This window comes from Sinocyclocheilus grahami, unplaced genomic scaffold (assembly GCF_001515645.1).
Source record: "Sinocyclocheilus grahami isolate Dianchi unplaced genomic scaffold, SAMN03320097.WGS_v1.1 scaffold225.1, whole genome shotgun sequence".
Taxonomy (NCBI): domain Eukaryota; kingdom Metazoa; phylum Chordata; class Actinopteri; order Cypriniformes; family Cyprinidae; genus Sinocyclocheilus; species Sinocyclocheilus grahami.
The window spans coordinates 1331898-1353701 of record NW_015505404.1 but is presented as its reverse complement, the minus strand read 5'-3'; the positions used below and the strand labels follow the sequence as shown (position 1 = coordinate 1353701).

Genomic DNA, 21804 nt, shown 5'->3' with positions numbered 1-21804 from the left:
TATCTATCTATCTATCTATCTATCTATCTATCTATCTATCTATCTATCTATCTATCTGTCTGTCTGTCTGTCTGTCTATCTGAATGTATGTATATTTGTCTACCAACTAATGTTGTACTTTTTTCACAGTGACAATGTGCTGCGACGAGAAGCATGTATAGAGGCCAGGGTAAGGAATATGTAGTTTGAAAATAACGTGCTCAAATGTCATTTTAATAATTTGTTAGTTTTAGTTTTTTCCCATTTTTATTTCAGTTGAGTTATTTTAGTACATCAAGTTAAACTAAATGAAAATGAGAACTGTTGCTTTGGCAACTAGTTTAAATGAAGTTATTTTTTTAGTTATAGTTTTAGTTAACTGTAATGACCCTGATACCCAGTACTCGAAGGTTCATTACAGTTAAATATATTGTATGTGATTTCCAGGCATTTGGTCATCAGTTAATTGGACCTCAGGAGCATCTGAAGAAAGCCATAGTCATTCTAAATCCTGCTGCCTGTAATAGGTATGATTATACACTTGGCCCTCACTGTGCCATAAATCAGTTTTTTTTTAGCTATGTCAGTTCGTTTGTGTTATCATAGTTATATTTTCTCTGCAGAAAAGCTAATAGTTTGTTTGAGAAGAATGCAGCTCCCATTTTACACTTAGCTGGTGTGGAGGTCAAAATTGTGAAGGTAACATCCTTTATTGATTTAAGTGCTTAGGTCCTTTGGTACAGGCTCTTTTTGTATGTATTTTAGTGTCTTAATAATTTGTGATTTGCTGCTCAATTGCCTGTAACAGACTGATTATGAAGGCCAGGCAAAAAAGCTCATGGAATTGATGGATCAAACAGATATGCTGATCATTGCTGGAGGTGATGGGACATTACAGGAGGTACAAAAGTATCTTCATAAAGTGGGATTATTTAAAAAATATATATATTTCTGACAATTTGACCATATTTAAATGTTTGCATGTGTTGATTTTTTCACACAGGTGATAACTGGCTTACTGCGCAGAGTTGATGAGGTATTTACTAGTAATAAAAAAAAGTCTTATTTAAGTTATTAAGCTATATTAAGTTATTGCACATTCCAGAGATTTCTGAATCTGAACTACTGTAACCACAGGAGACCTTCAGTAAAATACCAATCGGTTTCATTCCTCTGGGTTCCAGTAACTCTTTGAGTCAGAGTCTACATCTGGTTTCTGACAACAAAGTACAGTAAGTGAGTTCACTTTTCAAGATTTTTTTTGCCAAAGTGTGTTATGATCCGATGTCATCTATTTCTGGTTTTTCAGGCACATTACCTCTGCAACCCTGTCAATACTGAAAGGAGAAACTGTTCCACTGGATGTTCTGCAGATAAAAGTACATTTGATAGGCATTTTGAAAAAGAACTCATTAAGGTTTGTCAGCTTTTTTTCCACACAGAGTTGATTGTGTAATTTCTGTTTTTAGAGTGAGAAGGAGCAGCCAGTGTTTGCTCTGTTTGGCTTGCGTTGGGGTGCATTCAGAGACGTCACTGCTTCTATCAGCAAGTATGCTTATACATTTTTTATTCACAGCATAAATACAAAATGCAAATATGTATTTCTAATGTGAATTTTTCCTTGAAGATATTGGTACCTTGGCCCCTTGAAAACAAGAGCAGCACATTGGTTTAGTAGCCTTAAGGTGAGTGCTGCTTTGCATTGTTTTTAAAGGAGTACTTCAATGACATTGATAGCTCAGTTGCATCATATATTAAGGCCTTCATGTGAGTTAGTATTGGATTGATCACAATATCTTCTCTCTTACAGCAGTGGCCACAGTCTCACCAGGCCTCCCTCTCCTATCTGGCTCCTGTACCTCGTCCACCTGACCTTCCCACTGAAATACCACCCCGGCCGAACCTCCTCTACCGCATCTACCGCAGACTCAAGAACTACTGGAACCCTCCTATAGAAGGTGGTTTATCACTTTTATAAACATTTCATCATATAGAATATAGCTTATGGATATTAGCATTCTAATATTGTCTCGAAGCAGGTTCAAAACATAATCATTTATAAACCTTAATTCAAGAACAATGTCTTCAGTCATCAAGGGTCTATGCTGTGAACTTCACATACTTTTGAAAAACCAGCATTTAGCTGATCCTGATAAGTGCTCGTTGTTACAATTGTAAACACCGTGACTTTTTCCATTTTGTGTGTTTTATGAATCAGTCCATGGGTGTGACTTCTGAGGCTGAGACTGAAGGATGTCTAACATTTGAATTCATGTTTAATAATAATATATTTTCTGTTGGTAGAGCCACAGAAAGAGCCTGAGCCAGAGCGATGGGAGAGCAAAGACATTTCCACATTGGAGCTCACAGTTAGCACACACAATAAGAACCCTGTCAAGAGAGTGAGTACTGACATAATAGTTGCTCTTCATGGGAATGTTTGTATTATAAATTCAATAGAATTTCTCCTGATTGGTGTTGTTTACTGTCTTCAGCGTGAGGACGATTCTATGGTGATAACTCTGGACTCAGACTCCCTCACAGTTGGTCAGTTCATCACTGAGGGGTGAGTGTCATTCCCCAAACTGCTTGTGAAAGGAGAAATGGAAATTTGACCTCATATTGAATCACTTGCACTTTTTTGTCTGCTGAACTTCAGTGAACTTAATTAAATTTGCCGTTAGAACCTTTCTAGATTTTTGGGTATGAATGAATAATACTTTGTCATTCAGAACTAAGAAAGTATTGAACCCGATGGAGTCCATAGAAGATGCTTCGCAGATAGAGGCCAGTGCTGCTAGTCTCAATCTCCCAGAGGTCAGTATATTATTTGAAAAAGTTTGGGGGACTGATTCCTTTGTAATCATCCATTGATCTAAGCTGTGATGCAGCCATTATGATCTATTGCTTTTCTTCTCCTGTCCACAGGAGGGTGCCGGCTTTTATGGCATTGACAATGAGGAATATGAGGCTATGTCTGTGGAAGTGAGACTGTTGCCACGGAAACTGAGGTTCTTTTGCAGTGCTGAGCGCAGAGAGCAGCTTGCACAGGCTCAGTGATGACAGTTGTGTTAATATGTGCAGAGGAGCCTGAGGAACTGCTGATGAAACTGGAAAACATACCAGTTACAACAAAAAGAGGAGTCAAATGAACTTTTGAGTTCTCATAAAGATCACCGTACTCCAACTGAACAATCTGTGGTCTATGGACTTTAAGAAACAGCAGTTAAATTGTCATTTTGATGTTTTTTTAACAGCATGGATGATGTTATTAACTTAATACAGGCATAATGTTCAGGTTTACTTTGAATGTTTTTTTTTTTTTTTTGGCTCAAGAACTTGCTTAAGAAACTCGCATGATACTGAATGTGTCTGACCAGATGAGGACCAAGAATAAAAGTCATTATCAATCTCTTATTTTGCTTATTTTAAGACTTCCGCCTGCATTTGTGATAATCTTGTAGCTTCCTTCAGGTAAACCAGTGTTTTGTTTTTCTCAAATCAACCCCCAAATACTGCACAAACAAAGCATGTGATAGAAAAGAAGGAACCGTTTATTTCAAAATGGCAGTGAATAAGAATCACTGGCTTTAAAACAACAGACACATGCTGTTAGTTTGTATTACTGTATAGGTAGTGTGTAAGACAGGCATTACACTAGTGCTTTGTGATCCTAGTAGAGTAAAACCCAACATTCTTTGCGCTTGTTATTGTGACAAAGACTTGTGCAACACTTAGATAACTCACAAAAAATATCACGCATACACAATACCAGACGACCTGTACAATAATATACATTTCCATTCATTTACAATAGGACACTAAATAACCAACCAACATCCTACAAGAGGATGGTTTCAAAGATTTATAATACAGAAAGTTCTTTGATAGATAAATGTAAAAACAATATTCACATTTAATCAAATCTAGGTTATAAGCAACAGTATTATTTATTGTTAATTTAACTTTTATTTCACGTAATTTAAAGAACTTCATCCATCAAACTGACAAACCCGAGTGCCTGCACTCATTCTCAAATAATCAATTATCATTATTTTATTAGAAGGTTGAAAATTAGATGAAAGGAAACTGTAAACTCAAAAGGTCAAGTAAATACTTTTCTTTTAAACTTCACCAGCTTTATGAATAATTAAGTGTCCAGTTAGGGTTTTCACAGGATGAACATATAAACGCACACAAAACCACAATCAATCAGCCTTGTGAGGCCAGTTTGCTGCTCTCCAGAAATGATCGACCCAAATACATTTAAATAAGAAACCCCAAGTATATACATATTCAAAGTCTTTAACAGGTAATAATCAGGAGCATTCACTGATGACAGACGGGAATAGAATCACATTCATTTCTTAAGAGCAAATTAAGGGACTCAAAAAGCTGAATGTAACATTTCTGTGTCTGTTTAAATCATATGTGCATCAGACTGTGCATTAAATGTACAATTTGCATTCAATACCAAGAGTGACAGTGATTAAAGGCCTGTCCAGAATGAACAAATACACATTATGCTTCAATTCATTAGTGTTCAGTCCGTTTAGTAAGTGTAATAACAGCAAATGCTTGAACAGAGAATGGCGTAGACAGCATTGAAATGAGTCACATTCATCAGATATCATTTGGGTAGTGAAATAATGACTGAGAACCTTCTACACTGTTGTTCACTCCCATTCATATACATCAATAAGTGCTGTGCCAAACTACAGTAGTGAACTGATTGTGTCTATGTGTCCATGCACAATAAAAATCCACAAGTAACACAACAAACACAGTGACTGATGTCTGTTTTTTCCCCAAAATGAAATGACTGTTTACATGTACATGATTAAGTGTGGCAAAGATTGTGAAAATCTTCACCATCACAGTACTGTGTGCAACATCCATAAAAGTTTTAGAAATACAGATATGACATTCAAAGCAGACTTTACCAAACCGCTGTTACCAGCATAAATACGTGGATCCGGGAAGTGAGAGTTGCCCCGTTGATGGACCGTTTTTCCAATTCTCTGGTGTCCAAGTGAAGCAGATTTATATTCACATCAGTTCCCCCAGACAGCACTGGCTAGAAGAACAAAGTCACAACTGAAGACCACACAATAAAAAGCAGTAGAGAGAGGCACAGAGATCATCATGTTTTGGAAACAAGTCGAGTAGAAATCCAAGATGGCTGGAAGGATACCAAGCACATAAGATAGACAGACAAGCAGAAAGACGTCAGTGGATTGACTGGCTGCAGAGTGTACAAAAAGCCTGCAGACGGATTGCACCTTTTGGTGTTGGCAGTATCAGTGCAGTCCAGAGGGGTCAGGAATGGCTCCTGAGATAGCCAAGCCAGAGAAAGAGAGAAAAGAAAGCAGGTAATCAGTAGGCAGTGTGTTGTAGCCCTAAAAGAAAATGGGCTCCAGAGAGAGAGGCAGAGGCTGAGAGTCTTACGGGCAGCAGGGGTTGTCGATAACCAGCATGACGTCGATGCCATAGATTTCCAGCAGATCGACGAGAAAACCGCGGTCACCCTGAGGATCCAGCCCCATGGCTCTCACGTGTTCAGCAGTCAGGGTAGGATCGGCGCTCCCTGCCACCTCAGACAGGGTCTGGAAGATTCTGTTGTTTTGCTCCATGAAAAACCTGGATCACAAACAGAGGGAAATTACATACAGATTAATCACAGCACTTACTAACTTACTATATGCAATCATATAAATTGACAACAAATACACTACCACTGAAATATCTTGGGCCTGTAATTTTTTTTAAAGAAATTTCTACTTTTTTCCAGGAAGGATGCATCAAAATTGATAGTAAAGACATTTACAATAAATTGTTACAAAATGCTTCTATTTCAATAAATGATATTCTTTTGTACTTTCTATTCATTGAAAAAAAATATTAACTGGGACAACTTTTTTTTAACATTGATAATAAATGTTTTCTGAGCAGCAAATCAGAATATTAGAATAATTTGTGAAGGATGACAATATTACTGTTTTTATTGTATTTTTATCAAATAAATGCATCTTTGGTACGCATGAGAACTTTAAAAAAAATCTTACTAACCCCAAACTTTTGAACTGTAATAATGACAATTATTATCATACTATGCACAATTCAAAGTATGAAAATATAGTATTGCATTTCCATCAGTTTCCCAATATTATCGCTTAATCAAGGTTAAAGAAAGTTAAACTATTTTCACAAGAAGTGTATTGTACTCTTCCAAATACTCTTTCTGTCTCATTCAAATCTGCTGATGTGATAAACTTCCATCATTGTGCTGAGTCGTGTAATTCCATCACGTACAAAATGAAGAGGTCTTCCTCATTAGATGTGCAGTCTCCATCCACCTCCTGAGAGTACAGCAGCATCTGCCTGCAAACATATCAACATCATCATATGCCTGTGGAACAATATGTTTTCAGATTGTTTTTCCTCATAAGCTTTTGAGATTTTAAAAGGCGGACATACCTTTGCTCACAGAGCTTGCGATACTTCTCTCGGTCTGCACTGTTGAGTCTAAGCAGAGGCTGGAGGCTCTCTCTATGTGTCTTTACATTCTGATTGTCAATGTAGACATCATACAGCTCCTTCTTTTCCTCAAAGATCTTCTCTGTTGTACCTGAGAACCCAAATAAAAATTACTCCACTGATTTATTCTTACTGAGAAACATTCTTACTAATTTACCAACTACTACTTATGTTGGAAGTAAAGGTTCTTATTTCCTCATTCTAGATGTAGATGTTATTTAAAGGGGTCATATGATGCAATTAAAATTTTTCCTTTCTCTTTGGAGTGTTACAAGCTCTTGGTGCATAAAGAAGATCTGTAAAGTTGCAAAGACTAAAGTCTCAAATCCAAAGAAATATTCTTTATAAAAGTTAAGAGTCAGCCACGCCTACCTAAAACGGCTTGTTCTAATACGCCCCCACATATCTACCTCACTATGTGGGAAGATTTGCATAACGCCGCACAAATGTTCACACAAAGAAAGAAGGCGTAACTTTTATTCTCGCTGTAGTATTGTTGTTGCCACCGCCATGTCGTGAAGGCACTGTGTGTTTCATTGTGAAAGCAAAACTACTTTGCCATTCTAGGCCGCCGTGTGACACTGTGTTTCATTGTGAATGCGAAACTACTTTGTTTGGCTTTCCAAAAATCGACACGACTAGAAATCAGTGGTTAAGTTGTATTTACAACACTGTTCCAGAACACTTCAACCCAAATATTCAGATGTGTGCAGCGCATTTTATGGAGGACTGTTTCCTGATCCTGGTAGAGTAGACTACAATGCCGGCTGTTCTGACTCAAAGACTGTAAGTAAGTTTTTTATATTTAAAGAGTTTTTATATTTTATATTTTTTATATTTAAAGTGAGTTTTTTGGGCAGTGTTAGCACATAGCACACCTTGCTTTTCAGAACGATGAGCTTTGTAAAAATCGACACGTTTCAGAAAGGTGGGGCATAGAGGAGAAACAATAATGTACAGTTTGTGGAAAATAATGGGTTTTTTTAACCTTAAACCGCATAAACACATTTCATTACAACAAATACACAAAATAATGTTCTTTTTAGCAACATCATATGACCCCTTTAACATCCAACCGTTAAAACCTTTTTGTGCCTGTGTAATTATGAATTTTCACTCCAACTTTAGTCCTTTTCTTGACTGAGACACTTACAGGCCACGTAAGACAGCTCAGTCTCAAGAGCGGAGATGTCCGCAACATTGATGTAGAAGAAAGGGCGGAACTCCGGAACAGAAACGCCCATCCCAGGAATGGATACATTAGCAAGGCAGCAGCAACAGTATACTAAGAGATGCAAGTCAAAAAACATAAAGTATCAAAATAACCATGAGATATAACGTGAAAACACTACTAGAGTTACAGACTATAAAAATGCACAAATCAATGACAATGTGCAAGAGCATGTACATGATCTTTATCAATGGATTCTCAAGCTCAAGAAAAATATGCATAGACATTAAGACAGCCATGTCTTAATAAATGGATTTCCACTCTCACCCCGATAGCAGACCACACCGACAGGGGGAGGAGAGAAAATGAGGATGCGTTTCCTGAGCAAAGCAAACTTCCACAGCACCATGATCTGCTCTCCAAAGAAGCGGATGAACTGGGACATGCAGCCAGCTGGGTGTGTAATCTGATCGGAGATGGACAGAGAACAGAAAAGGGACATGATTTGTGCTTCTGATCTCTTATTAAATGATAGACATATCACATGTATTAAACAGGATCTTAAAGTTTATAAGAAAACATGGCAGCTTTTATATCATAAAAATTTGTATAATTATTAATGAAATATATTCATTTATAAAAAAAATATTATTATAATAATAGTTAAAGATCATTCAGTGAAAGACCATTCAGCCAATAATCACAGGCATTTGGCTGATTATTAGAAGTGGTCATTCAATCAAGTCTTATTTTTTTTTAAATCCCCTGACAGGCTAGTAAATTCATAGTGCAATTATTCAAAGTTCAAAGAACAATTTAATTAAAAAATATATATTTTTAATAATGTTTGTGTACTTAATACCGGATATCATAATTTTTATTATATTTACCACCAATTTTATTTCACTATTACTATAAAAACCATAAACATGGATTTAGAAAGTGCATCGTCAAGACTGAACAAGGCTTTATTTAACAAACAGCATAACCAAATCTAGTACTGAGTTAAAGTATACCTCAGCATATTTTTCAACAAGAGTATGGAATTTTTCTTTAACAATAGAGGATCTTGTGGTTTGTGGACAGAGAAATTTGTCTGACAATAGTTTTTTTCACGAAATTAAACTCTCCCATGCGTATAAAGCTGATAGGAGTTGCAGAAGTATTGCACCCTGGTTAATCAGTAACATGAAATTCCCTGAGTGGCCTGGCCTAGATTTCCTCAGAAACTAGAAAAAGACACATCAGAAAAAGGGAAAAAAATCTAATGATCTAATACTACTGTCATTAAAATATATTTCATTGAACTGGAATTTAATGGAGGCTGAAGCTTTGATTAGTGACAGATAATGTTGGGTTTATATCTTCAAACCTTCATCTCTGGATGCATGCAGCGGTTGACTATGGGCCCAAGAGCACTGGTCGGGCAGGCTGTGACCAAACCGTTCCCTCCCGGAGGCAACACTGCCTTTTTATCCTCGTAGAAAGCTTCCAGTGGAGAGTATTGACCTGGACACTGCAACTGGTGCCTTCAAGAAAGCATGTGCAGACTGTTGATGTTGTCATAAAATGCATTGCACTTACCAGGAAGTTGCTTTATTTAAATGCAGACATTGAGCAACAGACATTTTTAACGCAGTTGATCAACTTTATATTACAATTTTGCATGCTGCATATTACAACCTTAACTGATTGAAGAAGAGATGAAGTGAAGTGAGTCCAAATTAAACAAATTCCGTGTCACATCGCATGCAACTCAGAGCTTATGTTTAATACATAACATCTTAAAATAGAAGTGATGCGTGCAAAAGAGTAAGAGAAAGAGACATAACAAGGTACAACGTGAAGCAAGCATGCACTTACCGGACTTGATTTTCCAGGAAGTGCATGTAACGGTATAGCAGTGTGTAAGAAGGAGACAAAATCCCTACAGATTTCATCCGAGCTCCTCGTTCCAGCTCACTCTCCACGGGCATATTGGCAAAGCACGCTAGTCCAAAGTAACAGCCTTTACGAAAATATCTACAAAATAAGACAAGCACATTTAATCTGGATTAATCTATATACATACATACACACAAAATTAACCTGTTTGGATGAAGATTTGCAACTAATAACCAAACAGTTTGCCTCATGATTACAAAACATCTTGAATGAATTACTCATTAGAAAACAAAACTATATGTATATATATATATATATATATATGTATATATATATATGTGGGCCTATGTAAACAATTGTGATGCTGTTTTTCTAAATGACTTTTTCCACTGAACTCTCTATGAAAAAAAGAGGAAGTCTTAAACACAGTACAGTAGTCAGCTGTATGACTTATACAACTCTCACTTCATTGAAGTTCATTCACAGTACATTCATTTCCTTACGTGTTATGACAACTACTATACACTTCTATGACGAACATGCTTTTAGTTTCTGAATTAAGAGTTATTATTGATGTTTTGTGTAACCTACAAAAGTGAAAAAAGAGCAGTCGGCATAATCTTTCATTATTATTATTTCTTAAAAACAATAAACAGCAAAGAAACATTATTACTACTAACAATATTATTAATTAGATTTGCAATATATTTTTCAAAATATATTAATATTATTTAATAAAATATTTTTAGTATTTTACAACTCTCAGTGTAACTAATATACAGGAAGCCATTTTATAGCCATATGACATTAAAATCATAAAACAGAGGACCCCTTCAGACCCTTGTGGATGATTTTCAAGATCATTAGGATGTTCCAAATATAGCACGGTTTACTAATTTAAACATTTGTAGATCATCGCTTTCAACACTGTGTGAAAGTATCGTGATTATAATTATAATATTTCTAAGAACTCAGCATGTTTTTAAACTAGATTTCTCCTCTTCACCATCATCATCATCATCATCATCTCGGATATTGTTTTACAATTTTACAGTATTTCACAGTTAACCTCACCAGATCTTGTGTCGAAAGTCACAACAAACACTGCAACAATTTGGTCTTTTTCTTCCCATCCAGTGATCCTCCGATCCCTGACTGACAGTCCATGAAAGGCGCAGTCTCCCTCTTCGTCAGTGGCGGAAGCATCTCCTCCCGGGCCGCTGTGTTTCTGGGGAGAGTGTGCACTTTCACCTGAAACAGCTGGTTCACTATTCGGTCTCACCGGGCTTGCGTTCAGGGAGATATCTGCCCGTACACCGCACTCGGTCGGGTAGCTAGACAGACCGGAATGTACGGAATCCTCAGTCTCCGGTGATGGAGCCGTTGGGGCAAGTTCGGCCGGGGGAACCTCCTCCCAGTCCAGCAGCGGAGCACGATCCGACTGCTCAACCATAGTGTTTTCGATATGACTATCGAGAGGAGATAAACAAAGCCGTCGCACTCGATACCGAGCGGTCAGTCAAAGCGACAAACGCTACGCATGAAACGGAACATAGCGTTTGCAATTCAAACGATCCCTAAATGTAGTAATCCAGACAGGTAACAGACGCTACCCAGGCGTACACTGTTTTGATGATGTCACATACTTCCGCTCACGTGGTGCAAAAGGATTATTGCGATCAACTCCCACCCGAAAAATAAATACACATTATGATGTTGTCTGTGTGCGCAGTACACTAAAATAAATACGCTGACGACTTTTGGCGACCATAATTAGCTTTCCTTCATTCATGCACAAATAAACGTAGCTTTTTGGATGTTTAATAATACATTGAATTGAATTTTTAAATAATAGATCTATAATCTATTTCTTTGTCGTTTATACAGTCTTGATGATTAGTGGTGTTTCAAGCTGGATCTTTTCTGAAGCGCGTGACCACTTTACTGCTTTCAAAGACTGACTATACTACGAACCAATAGTATTTGACTGTGGGCTGTGAACTAGCATTTCATTGGTTGAAACTAGTAAACGTATACGCCCCCTTTACTAAACGAGTCGGTCTTCTGAACGAAAGTGACAGCTAAAGTTCATTAACCTCTAGCTCACTTCACAACAAGGAGAGAAAAGGGACTAATGGAGTAAAAACATGATTTTGTAAAGGTGACTGATGACCACAGAATGGTGTAAAGGCGATATTAAAACTCATAGTTAATTTGGGCTATTATTATATGTTATGTGCTTAGTCCAGTTATACTCAGAATTTCAAATATGGAGAGAAAAGTGATAACGATAACGTTAGATGTCGTGATCACAAATAAACCCTCACGCCTTCTTACTGGTATGCAGAAAAAGGGTTAATGAACTAAAGTTGTTAACGGATCTGAACAAATCTTTTTTTTTTTAGTGAACAGACTCAAAAGATTCGAGTCATGAGTTAAAATATTTGAGGCTAGTTAGCGGAGTTAATTAACGGTCGAGCCACTCCGCCCATCGTTAAAGCGCCTCATTAACGTTGTCGCGCCAAGTTCAGACGTGGTGTCCCATGAGCTCATCTCAGGGTAAGTTGAAATTGCTTTTATGTGGTTCAAAACAGCACAGTAAATCCATGCGAGTGACCAAATATATATTTTGAGAGAGTCTGTAAATGTTTTGATCTTCTCACAACAAACATATGAGGTCCTTGAGATATTGAGGCCTACCTAAGGAGACTACTCTCATAACTTGTTTGTGATTGTTTACCTTGCATTTTGTGTCTATGTATATTTTAAGTACATATTATGTGAAATAAATAAATACAATAAAACAGCAGCTCACAACTGCCAAAATCAAATTTATTGAACACCATAAATAATTGTATAGGCCATCTTTCATCCCACTCTGTAGTTATCTCTAGTTATCCATATTGATTGATTGTTAATTTACCAAGTTAGTTTAATTTACATGTTAGTTGCCATACTAACCCCCTTTTTTTCTTAAATCTTTGATAATTTTCTGACTGCAGTGGTCTGAAATGGCCTCTGTGAATGCAGCACCGCAGCATCTTAACTTCTCCAGCAGTGGGGAGGAGGACAGCAGTGACAATAGCTTTGATGAATGGGCGCACAGGAGTGTTCCAGTCAGAAGCCCCTGTCAGACACCCCGGGTACAGCGCCACCGCACCAGGAGTATCACGGTTTCCCCCTCCATCCCTACCTCTCCCATTCCGTATGCTGCTTGGAAAAAACTCCGGCTTTGTGACTCACCCAGTACACCAAAGGTGACCTTGCAGCGCCTCAGTTTCATGTAAACTTTGATGTGATGACCATCTGCTGTATGATTTGCAGTAGCAATACATTTGACCCTGTAAAGAATTGCTCATCGAATTTCCTCTACCCACAGAGTTTGCTGTCTAAATCGACCCTCCCTTGCTCTAGCAGCAAGCCATGTCGCAGTCAAAGATTCCTTCGTTTGTCTACTGCTTTTGATCGTGTGCCCTCCGTGAACGTTAACCCTTTCACACCAGAGACGGTGCGCAGGAACAGTGAACACCACAAGAGGAAGAGCCAAAGGAGTGATGAGGATGAGGACGATGCACAAAGGTAACAGCTCTTTCCTTGCCTGTTGAGGAACTAGATTTACATTGAAGTACCATTACCTTACAGATCTAAGGAAACTCAGAACTCGTCAGAGGATGAAAATTTCTTCCTCCCCTCAAAGGTATGGTTTCAAAGACCATTGCTTATCCTTGTCTTTTATGTAGTAGGTTTATGTATTCGTAATCCCACCAAAAACTTTGGCAAATCTCTGTGTTCTCTCGCACGGTCTCCCATCTGTTGGCCTTCAGAGGCCAGCAGTGTCAGCCCGCATGTTGTCGCGTTATGAGAGTGAGTTTCTAGAGCTGAGCTGCATCGGCGTGGGTGAGTTTGGTTCCGTGTATCGATGTGTGAAGAGGTTGGATGGATGCATGTACGCCATCAAGCGCTCGCGCAGGCCAATTGCAGGCTCCGCCAATGAGTGAGTCAGTCTTCCCAATTTAAAACCTCTAAGGACAATTGTAAATATGGTTAGATTCTGTATATGGTTTTTGTGCTTCCTCAATGAATCTTAGATTATTAGAATTATTTTTTCCCCCACTCCTCTTCAGGCAGCTGGCCTTGAAGGAAGTGTACGCCCATGCGGTGTTGGGCCATCACCCTCATGTTGTGCGATACTACTCCGCATGGGCTGAGGATGACCATATGATTATACAAAATGAGTATTGTGATGGTAGGACAGTAGCTCACAAAACTACATTGACGGTCATGTGTTTGGTAATTGGAGTTGAGACTGTTTTTACTTTAACTTGGCTCACTCGTAGGGTTTTTTGGTCTCATAGGTGGTAGCCTCCATGATGCTATAACTGAAAAAGGAGAGCAAGGAGAGTTCTTCAGTGTTCCTGAGCTGAGGGATCTGCTCCTTCAGGTCTCCATGGGGCTCAAATACATCCACAGCCTAGGCCTAGTGCATCTTGACATTAAACCCAGTGAGCTTTGGTCTCTTTCATTGTTTCTCGCATGCCTATACCATTTGATGAAAACTGGACTTGCACATGTTTAAATTTCCATTCTTTTTAGGTAATATTTTCATCTGCATTTCATCAAGTGCAGGTGGAGAGGGAGATAGCGAAGAAGAGGATGAAAGCCCCTCCTCTGGGGTTGTATATAAAATTGGTATCTACCTACCTGTCCATGTGTTTAACTGTTAAATGCATAAATGATTTGCCAGTCTTGATTACATATTTGTGTCTTTAGTGACCTGAAACACATTTCTAACATGGATCTTAACTGCCCCAAAAGTAAACTCTTGATATTATTAGTGATGCACCAAAATGACTTTTAATCAAAAGCAAAATTAAAGTTTTCATCTAGCTGAAACTAATTTTGGTAACAACACTATATGCTGTTCAGGGTGTTGTGTACCCAGGTAAAAAATGAAACGAGTATAGTGAAGTTGTTTGGCAAGGAGCAACCTCATCATATTTCAGACAAAATGTCACTATTTCGGTCCAATTATTTGGGCCCTCTAAAACCATTTTTGCCAAAATAAAAAATTGGGAGGGGGGTTTGTTTTAACTAAATATTTTCAGATGCCAAAAATGTCTGTGCATCACTAAATCTAATAATGACAATTACAAAATATTAAAACAAACCATATTTAATTGACATTTTATTTGTAATTGGTTTTGATGTGTATTGCTAAATTGATGCAGTATACAGTAGCTGTATATAATAATGTTTAATTTATATAGCGCCTTTCCCAGGCTCAAGGACGCTTTACAAGGTACACCAATACAACAAATACTCATTACAAAGAAACCATTTAAGTGGACATCGGACATTTGCCCAATTCAGTAATGAAATAATGTATATATGTGATATCATGAATATCTTGTTCTTTAGGGGACTTGGGTCATGTAACATCCATCTCAAGTCCTCAGGTAGAGGAAGGGGATAGCCGCTTCTTGGCCTACGAGGTCCTGCGAGAGGTATGGTACCTGTTTGAACTTTATCAGAGTGTTCTGTTTGTTGCAGTTTAAACTATAGCAATCTTATCCAGAGAACTGCACTGATCTTATATACAGTGGATCTGAATGGCAAAACAAGCTAACTGTGGATTTAACCAGTTGTCAGCTTTTTTCCCCTCGTAGGACTATACACACCTTCCTAAAGCAGATATTTTTGCACTGGGCCTGACAGTGTTGTTAGCTGCCGGAGCTCCACCACTTCCTCAGAATGGAGATGACTGGCACAGCCTCAGGCAGGGTGAGCTACCCAGCCTGCCCCAGGAGTTACCAGCACCCTTTAAAGACCTTCTAAAGGTGCATTTTAGTAAGAAGCACATCTGCGTGGTTCATTGTACTCTCTGTAATGGGTTATTTTTTTTTGTTTGTTTCTATGAAGTTCCTTAACTCAGTTTACTTCATATTACACTTTCAAAAAATTTTTAACAAAAGCCTTCACTGGAGCAGTGCCTTTCAAAAGGTGCAGCTTTGTACCTTAGTTGTCCCTAAATGGTGCATATTAGTAGCTTTTGGAAGGGTACCACAGCTTTTCTTTTTTTTTCTTGGAGTATATAGAGGTCTTCAAAATAGTTGTGCCAATAACATTAAAGTCCAACAAATTAATTACATGGTGTTTTTTTTAATGCATATTTCAGAATTCATATTTAACACGTATTGTATTAGTCAGTCTAGGGCAGTGTTGCCTAAATAAACAAAAATAAATTTGTGAAATTGTGACCCTGGACCACAAAAGCAGTCATATGGGTCAATTTTTGGAGAGTTTTTTTTTTATACATGATGGATAGGACAATATTTGTCCGGGATTATACTATTTGAAAATCTGGAATCTGAGGGTGAAAAAAAATCTAAATATTGAGAAAATAGCCTTTAAAGTTGTCCAAATGAAGTCCTTAGCAATGCAAATTACTATCCTAATGATTTTTGGCATAAAAGAAAAATCTATAATTTTGACCCATACAATATTGCTACAAATATACCCATGCGACTTAGTCCACGTGAAGTCACAATTGACTGTTTATTAGCACACATTGCTAATCTTGATGTGAACAATTAATCCGTGCTGTTAATCCGCTGAGAATTTTGTTTTTGTTTTGGTTATCTTTAATTAAAATCGAACATTTGCTTCTGCACTGGAATGGCATTCCTTCCCTGATGACGTCAGTTTGACGCTTGGGCAGAATATCACACACCCCTCCAACCGTTAGGTTGGTATGAGTGAGAGACCGAGAGGAGGAGGGCAAAAATAAAATGACGCCCTCTATTCAATATTCCATTTCAGCTGGAAATATGTCACTACAGTGAAAAAGTTGGCAGCAACTTCCGGTTCATGCAGACTTTAAGACTAGTTTTGTGGTCCAGGGTCACATTTATTTATTTTCATTCCACCAACAGAGGGCATAAAACCAATTATCAGAATGCTAATGAGTGTACTTAGCTTACATTCCTGTACATTCATGAAAATGTCTTTTTAGGTTTTGAAGTTGATTTAGATGGGATCAGTCTCTAATATGGGCAATACATTTGTATATGATAGACACTGTTGGATCCTGATCCTACTACTAGGCCATCTGCATCTGTATTGTGTCGTCATGATGTACTGCGCAAGGAGAGGGCCGGCAAACTGGCTGCACAACTTCGTAAGGAATTAAATGTGGAGAAGTTCAGAACAGCTATGCTGGAAAGGTGAGACGAGTTATCTTGCGTTGTACTATTCTCTAGTACTCCATTTCATGAGGTAGCATTTATTTACTTTTTTGGATGAATCACTTCTGCTTATAGAGGTCTTAATTTGCCATGCCTTTTATTTCTATTTAGAGAACTCAAGGAGGCCCGACTGGCTGTTACCTCACCGCAGCAGTCATCACAACCAGGGTCTCTTCCAAGAGCTGGGAGGAAGCTTGTGGGCAGAAGTGCTGCCCGTTCCATGAGCTTTGGTTTCCCTGGATACTAGCACTGAATTCGTCATGCACTGCATGTCATCAGACCTACATACTGTATTTCTGGAATGCAATAGTCAGATGCTTTTGCATTAATCAGCATTTGTCACTGGTGAAACTTCAGATCCTCTTTTTCTCTTAACCCTTAACACCGCCATTGCTCATAGTTTTATTTGTGGCATGAATCGGAGCATATTAATGGTTTGTTGTTGAATGGTGCATTTATCTTTTCAAATAACTGGTGCTTTTTAATTGTAAATAAAGTTTTTAAATGTTTTGCTGTGTGATGCTGTTTTACCTATTCAATCAGGGCCTGTCCAAATGCCCGTGGCCACTTAAGAGTGCGTGCATGCAACCGGAAGTGTGTAAGACTGCAAGAAAGTCTTCAAAACGCCAAAATGCAGTGTTCTTAATTCACAGATTTCACACTAAATGCTACACTATCTTGAATACAGATTTGGAGCAGTGTTCCAAGCTAAACATATCCCAACATGCAATCAATTTTTACTTTTTAATTTAAGCTTTGAAAATCAAAAAGCTCAGCAAACACTTGCATTTTTACAATACTGTAAGTGTGTCCCATTGGGTAATGTAAAGTTCCACACACTTGTGGTCTTCAAATAAGGAAATGCGTCATGTAAGTGGTCAAGTGCAAAGGCTGTAATCTGTCTGCCATGGTGAGTCAGCAACATCACACTTCAGGTGGGGGGGAAAAAGCAATTATGTCTGACAGGTAGTGTTTTTTGTTTGTGTGTTGACCATAAGGGGCGACTCTAGCAGAGTAGGTGTCCTAGTAAAGTGATTCTCAAACAGATGACCTTGCTTTTAGTAAGTTTTTTTTATTTTTTATTAAAATGCTCAACAAAAACCCAGTAATCTGACATTTTATTACAACGGGTGTTCCAGATGTACAATTTTTAGATGGGAGGGATTTTGAATGTTGTCTTGGACATTGGCCGTGGTAGAATCCATGACTATGTTTCAATCTGAATGCTTTAGTCTGGTATGTACTGCTCTGTCAACAGTATACACTTATTTCTCAGGCATCTCTTCCTCAGGATCCATTATCTAGCATGTGCAGTAGGGATGGGCGATACCACTTATTTTGTTTTCGATACGATACCGATATTTTTCAAGGCAGTATCATCGATATTGATACCGATACGATACTTCTGAACTAAACTTTTAAATGATGAAATGTATTAAATTATTAAATTACATATGCCCATCCCTAATGTGCAGTCTAACAGAAGGGGAACTCCATTTCCAAAAACCCCTCTGTCCTAAAGTGAAGATAAGTTAAAAGAACGAGGATAAAGTCGCGTGCCCACATCGCGAATTGTGTCTTTGTATCTTTGCCTTGCCGAGTCATTCTCGGCAGTTGCTACATTTAGAAAGGTCACACATAATTTAATTTTAACGAGAACATCCTACAACACTTTTTTTTTTATGAAAGACTATCTATTACTAGGGGAATTCTTCGTCTTTGTATGGTTGCCAGGTTTTCACAGGGCTAAATATCACGTTATTGGGGTCGCTACAACCCGCGGACATGAAAAACATCCCGCGGCAACATTGTAAAAGTAACAAAAATGTCCGCGGGCAACACTGTGTTTTTGCGTTTCTTTGGATTTTGACCACGCCTTTCTGTGAAGCGTCATCCTGGGTGACGCAGGAAGGCGGGGGATTCTTCTCTCGAGACTCGAAGCACATTTGTGTTTGTTTATCAGGCGACAGAGTTATGTGATTGTTTTGACTCGAAGTCAACGTAAGTAACGAATGTTTGTTTTTTCACTGGAAGGTAAGTACAGTTGACACATATATAGACAGGGTTTAAACGTGCCTCAAAGGAGAATAAATCATATTTAGTGTAGTATTAAATTAGTAAGTTACACCACCGGTACTTTTGCTACTAGATCGTAGCCTAGCAAGTGTTTATCATAGTTTCTGTGAATAGTGTTACGACAGTTAATGCAATTTCTTTAAATATAAACATTCATTAACATTGTTATATTTACCCAGATTATAGATTAATATTTCACGCTTCCCTCAGTTTGACTGACGTTTCCTGTAATGTTCAGAAGTGCTCTACCTCTGGCTAGTATTTCATATTTTAGCTGCATTAATCATTGAGCTTCATCTAGGTGTCATTTGTGTGGTCCCTAGAGATGAACTTGGACTGCAGATTTATCTTACTTTGTTTTGATCTGAGAATCTTTTTTTAAAACCGATCTCTATTCTGCAAAAACCGGTGACCCAAACTCACTGTAAACGGTTAAATCTGTCATTTAAACGTGTATAAATTAGCCCCAATCACAATAATGTTAGCTAGCAATGTTGGCTAATAAACAGTTAATGTTATCAGCTGCTAATTAGCTGGTGTTTGAGAGCTGGCATATTTCACTTTACGAACTTTTACAGTCGTACAACCACGGACTAACTTTATTTACGATTACGTTTATTTAGCTATATAGCAGTCTATATAGATCGATAGATATTGTTTTTTTTATACAGCTGTATTACATTTATTAGACAGTGGAGCATAGCGTTAGCAACGCTAAAGTCATGAGTTAAAAGAGTTTGCCTAACAGAAAACTTTATGCATGTTTACAAATGTAAAATCCTTTATTTTTTTTAATAGTTTTTACAATCAAGGATGTCCCCAAAAGTAGGTTTTGTCAGGTGTAGCTCACTTCTGGGTTCACATGTTTCCCCTAAATATGGTTAACTAGACACAGGCATACTGCATAGTATACATTTGTATCTATGGTAAAGTATTTAATATATTTAAATATGTTGATCAGGCCATGTATAGTCTTGTAAATCGTTATCTGACCAAGGGCATGCAAATGGCAAAACAGTGGCAGTGACTCATTTCTTTTAATATTATCATGATTTTGAAACTAATTGCTTTTGTGCTTTTCTTGAATTGCAGTGCACCTGTATGAAGCATTGTACGGATTTGGGTTTGTGCAATGGACTGCAACAGAAACCTTGACAGTTTTCCAGACATTTCCCTGGTGCTCCTTTCCTTCCTTAAGCAAGGCTGCCAAAATAGCCAGCTTCAAAGAGAGCTTGATTATCTTGATGAACAGCTAAAGCTGCCTACAAATCACAATTATATTGAGAGTGACGAGGAATTACAAGCGGATGGACACAGTTTCTCAGTCAGCTACAGAGAACTTCTACATGAATTTCAGAATCAAGTTCAGCCACAACTACCAGGTATATTATTCCTCTTATTTTAATTAAAGGTGCTCCTTAATGCCAATAAGCCAATGATTCTTTTCACATTATTGCTGATAACTGATTATAAATACCTGATATTTTATCTAATTTAATTAAAACATACTTATTATTATTTAAATTTTTTTTGTCAAGCTCACATCATTTGAATGGAAAGAACTTTAAAAAAGCTAAATATTTCTTGTAATCTAGCGCTATATTCAAATTAGGGCTAGATGACAGCAAAAGTTATCTAAAATATAAAAATGGGAAATGAGTGCCCACAATTAAAGGGATAGTAAACATTGTCACAATTTACTTCCCTTAATGTCTCTCCAAAACTGTGTGACTGAGTTTTTTTTTGTCTGTGAAACACAAAAGTAGATATTTTGAAGAATGTTGGTAAACAAACAGTTTCACTTCCCACCGACTTCCACTGTATGGTCAAAAAATAGAAGTCAATGGGAACCGAAACTGTTTGGTTACCAACATTCTTCAAAATATCTTCTTTTGTGTTTCACAGAAGTCAAGTCAGTCGTACAGGTTTGGGATGACATGAGGGTGAGTAAATAACAATGTAATTTTTGGGTGGACTGTCACCTTGAATATACGAAGTTGGCTGGCACTGATACATTTTGCATGCCTAATTATTAGTTATATAAAAAGTACTATATATATTTTTCTGTGTCTGTTAATGCTGCTAATGTATCTCTCCATCTCAGTCAATGCTGAAGAGGCTCAGGCAGCGAGGGAAATGGCTGCAGAGTTAATCAGAATTGCAGACCTGCTTGAGCACAGAGTCCTGTCCCAAGCTGCTGACAGTTTGACCAAGAAACTATGCAGATCTCAAGAGCAGGTGAGACCAATTGCTGTATTGCAAACTAATTATACATATACACTAATGGTTGCTCCTTAAAACGGGAAACACCATTTACAATATTCCTTAAACATTCGCAGTTTTGGGGCGGACATCTGTCTGATGGAGTGCAGGCCTTATTTCACCAAGTGGCAGGTGCCAAAGAGTTTAAGAAGGAACTTGTGGAGATGGCCTTCACTTTTGTGCTTATGAAGACTGTTTGTGAACATGTGCCTCAATTTTTGTTTGGTCTTTACGGCACAGTGGTGCAGTATTTCTTACCACACAGATCCCACTGATGAGCTCTGTGTTCCAGTTATTCATGTATGCAATGTGAATGTGTATAGATAAATGATACATTTGAAATCTTTGCCTGTAAAGACAAATGTATATTATTTGCTTAACGTGATAGTCAAGATTGAAATTCTAGCAAATATCTTATGGAATATATTTTTGTTTCTGAAAACGTTTCCTTTTTTCTATATATTCCCTTGCAGTACTTATTGTGATTCACTTTTTTTTGCCACTTTGGCCATGTTAAGTTTTATGGTCTTGTTAGGCATTTGATTGTTTCTTTACCTGCCATGGAAAAATAATATCCTGATTAAATGGAAACTATGCATTAAACCAAATTTGTGAAAAAATATATGCATTCTCTTCTGACAACTTTGTTTT

General features: G+C 37.7%; 3 protein-coding genes across 7 annotated transcripts in view; 2 read left to right on the top strand and 1 right to left on the bottom strand.

Moving 5' to 3' along the window:
- Window positions 1–4825, top strand: part of agk (acylglycerol kinase) — a 6724-nt gene extending 1899 nt beyond the window's left edge. Inside the window, exons 2-15 of the mRNA XM_016287822.1 lie at window positions 130–169; window positions 427–506; window positions 603–678; window positions 788–880; window positions 983–1015; window positions 1117–1211; window positions 1289–1358; window positions 1449–1528; window positions 1607–1664; window positions 1790–1937; window positions 2284–2381; window positions 2475–2545; window positions 2712–2796; window positions 2908–4825. Coding sequence (XP_016143308.1) covers window positions 130–169; window positions 427–506; window positions 603–678; window positions 788–880; window positions 983–1015; window positions 1117–1211; window positions 1289–1358; window positions 1449–1528; window positions 1607–1664; window positions 1790–1937; window positions 2284–2381; window positions 2475–2545; window positions 2712–2796; window positions 2908–3039 — 1159 coding nt within the window. The 3' untranslated portion in view covers window positions 3040–4825. The remainder of the gene's footprint in view (window positions 1–129; window positions 170–426; window positions 507–602; window positions 679–787; window positions 881–982; window positions 1016–1116; window positions 1212–1288; window positions 1359–1448; window positions 1529–1606; window positions 1665–1789; window positions 1938–2283; window positions 2382–2474; window positions 2546–2711; window positions 2797–2907) is intronic.
- On the bottom strand, window positions 3288–9734 carry dennd11 (DENN domain containing 11). 3 transcript variants are annotated; one of them, XM_016287825.1, is made up of 9 exons: window positions 9551–9734; window positions 9060–9216; window positions 8015–8153; window positions 7670–7801; window positions 6457–6607; window positions 6292–6360; window positions 5428–5619; window positions 5262–5311; window positions 3288–5056 (listed from the first exon to the last, which is right to left on the bottom strand). In XM_016287825.1, exons 1-8 carry the CDS (start codon window positions 9661–9663, stop codon window positions 5299–5301), a joined length of 966 nt encoding a protein of 321 aa, XP_016143311.1. In that variant the 5' UTR covers window positions 9664–9734; the 3' UTR covers window positions 3288–5056; window positions 5262–5298. The 3 variants fall into 3 exon arrangements, with proteins under 3 accessions (XP_016143311.1, XP_016143309.1, XP_016143310.1); XM_016287823.1 differs by lacking the exon at window positions 5262–5311 and having other exon boundaries at window positions 3288–5052; XM_016287824.1 differs by having other exon boundaries at window positions 3288–5311; window positions 9551–9733.
- Window positions 9735–12013: 2279 nt separating this feature from the next.
- Window positions 12014–17074, top strand: wee2 (WEE2 oocyte meiosis inhibiting kinase). 3 transcript variants are annotated; one of them, XM_016287821.1, is made up of 12 exons: window positions 12014–12130; window positions 12574–12828; window positions 12951–13150; window positions 13214–13268; window positions 13396–13565; window positions 13696–13817; window positions 13927–14073; window positions 14198–14260; window positions 14990–15075; window positions 15238–15408; window positions 16646–16794; window positions 16927–17074. In XM_016287821.1, exons 2-12 carry the CDS (start codon window positions 12583–12585, stop codon window positions 17060–17062), a joined length of 1545 nt encoding a protein of 514 aa, XP_016143307.1. In that variant the 5' UTR covers window positions 12014–12130; window positions 12574–12582; the 3' UTR covers window positions 17063–17074. The 3 variants fall into 3 exon arrangements, with proteins under 3 accessions (XP_016143307.1, XP_016143305.1, XP_016143306.1); XM_016287819.1 differs by having other exon boundaries at window positions 12015–12130; window positions 14165–14260; XM_016287820.1 differs by lacking the exon at window positions 12014–12130 and adding an exon at window positions 12198–12295 and having other exon boundaries at window positions 14165–14260.
- The last annotated feature ends 4730 nt before the right edge of the window (window positions 17075–21804 follow it).

Bases quoted from the DNA above. Each gene is read 5' to 3' on its own strand.
- dennd11 (XM_016287823.1), bottom strand. From the start codon at position 9,663: ATGCCCGTGGAGAGTGAGCTGGAACGAGGAGCTCGGATGAAATCTGTA. The intron at 9,217-9,550 runs GTAAGTGCATGC...GCTTTCTTGAAG, and splicing joins TTCCTGGAAAATCAAGTCCG to GCACCAGTTGCAGTGTCCAG. The intron at 6,608-7,669 runs GTAAGTGTCTCA...TTGGGTTCTCAG, and splicing joins TGAGCTGTCTTACGTGGCCT to GTACAACAGAGAAGATCTTT.
- wee2 (XM_016287819.1), top strand. From the start codon at position 12,583: ATGGCCTCTGTGAATGCAGCACCGCAGCATCTTAACTTCTCCAGCAGT. The intron at 13,566-13,695 runs GTGAGTCAGTCT...ACTCCTCTTCAG, and splicing joins ATTGCAGGCTCCGCCAATGA to GCAGCTGGCCTTGAAGGAAG. The intron at 14,261-14,989 runs GTATCTACCTAC...CTTGTTCTTTAG, and splicing joins TGGGGTTGTATATAAAATTG to GGGACTTGGGTCATGTAACA.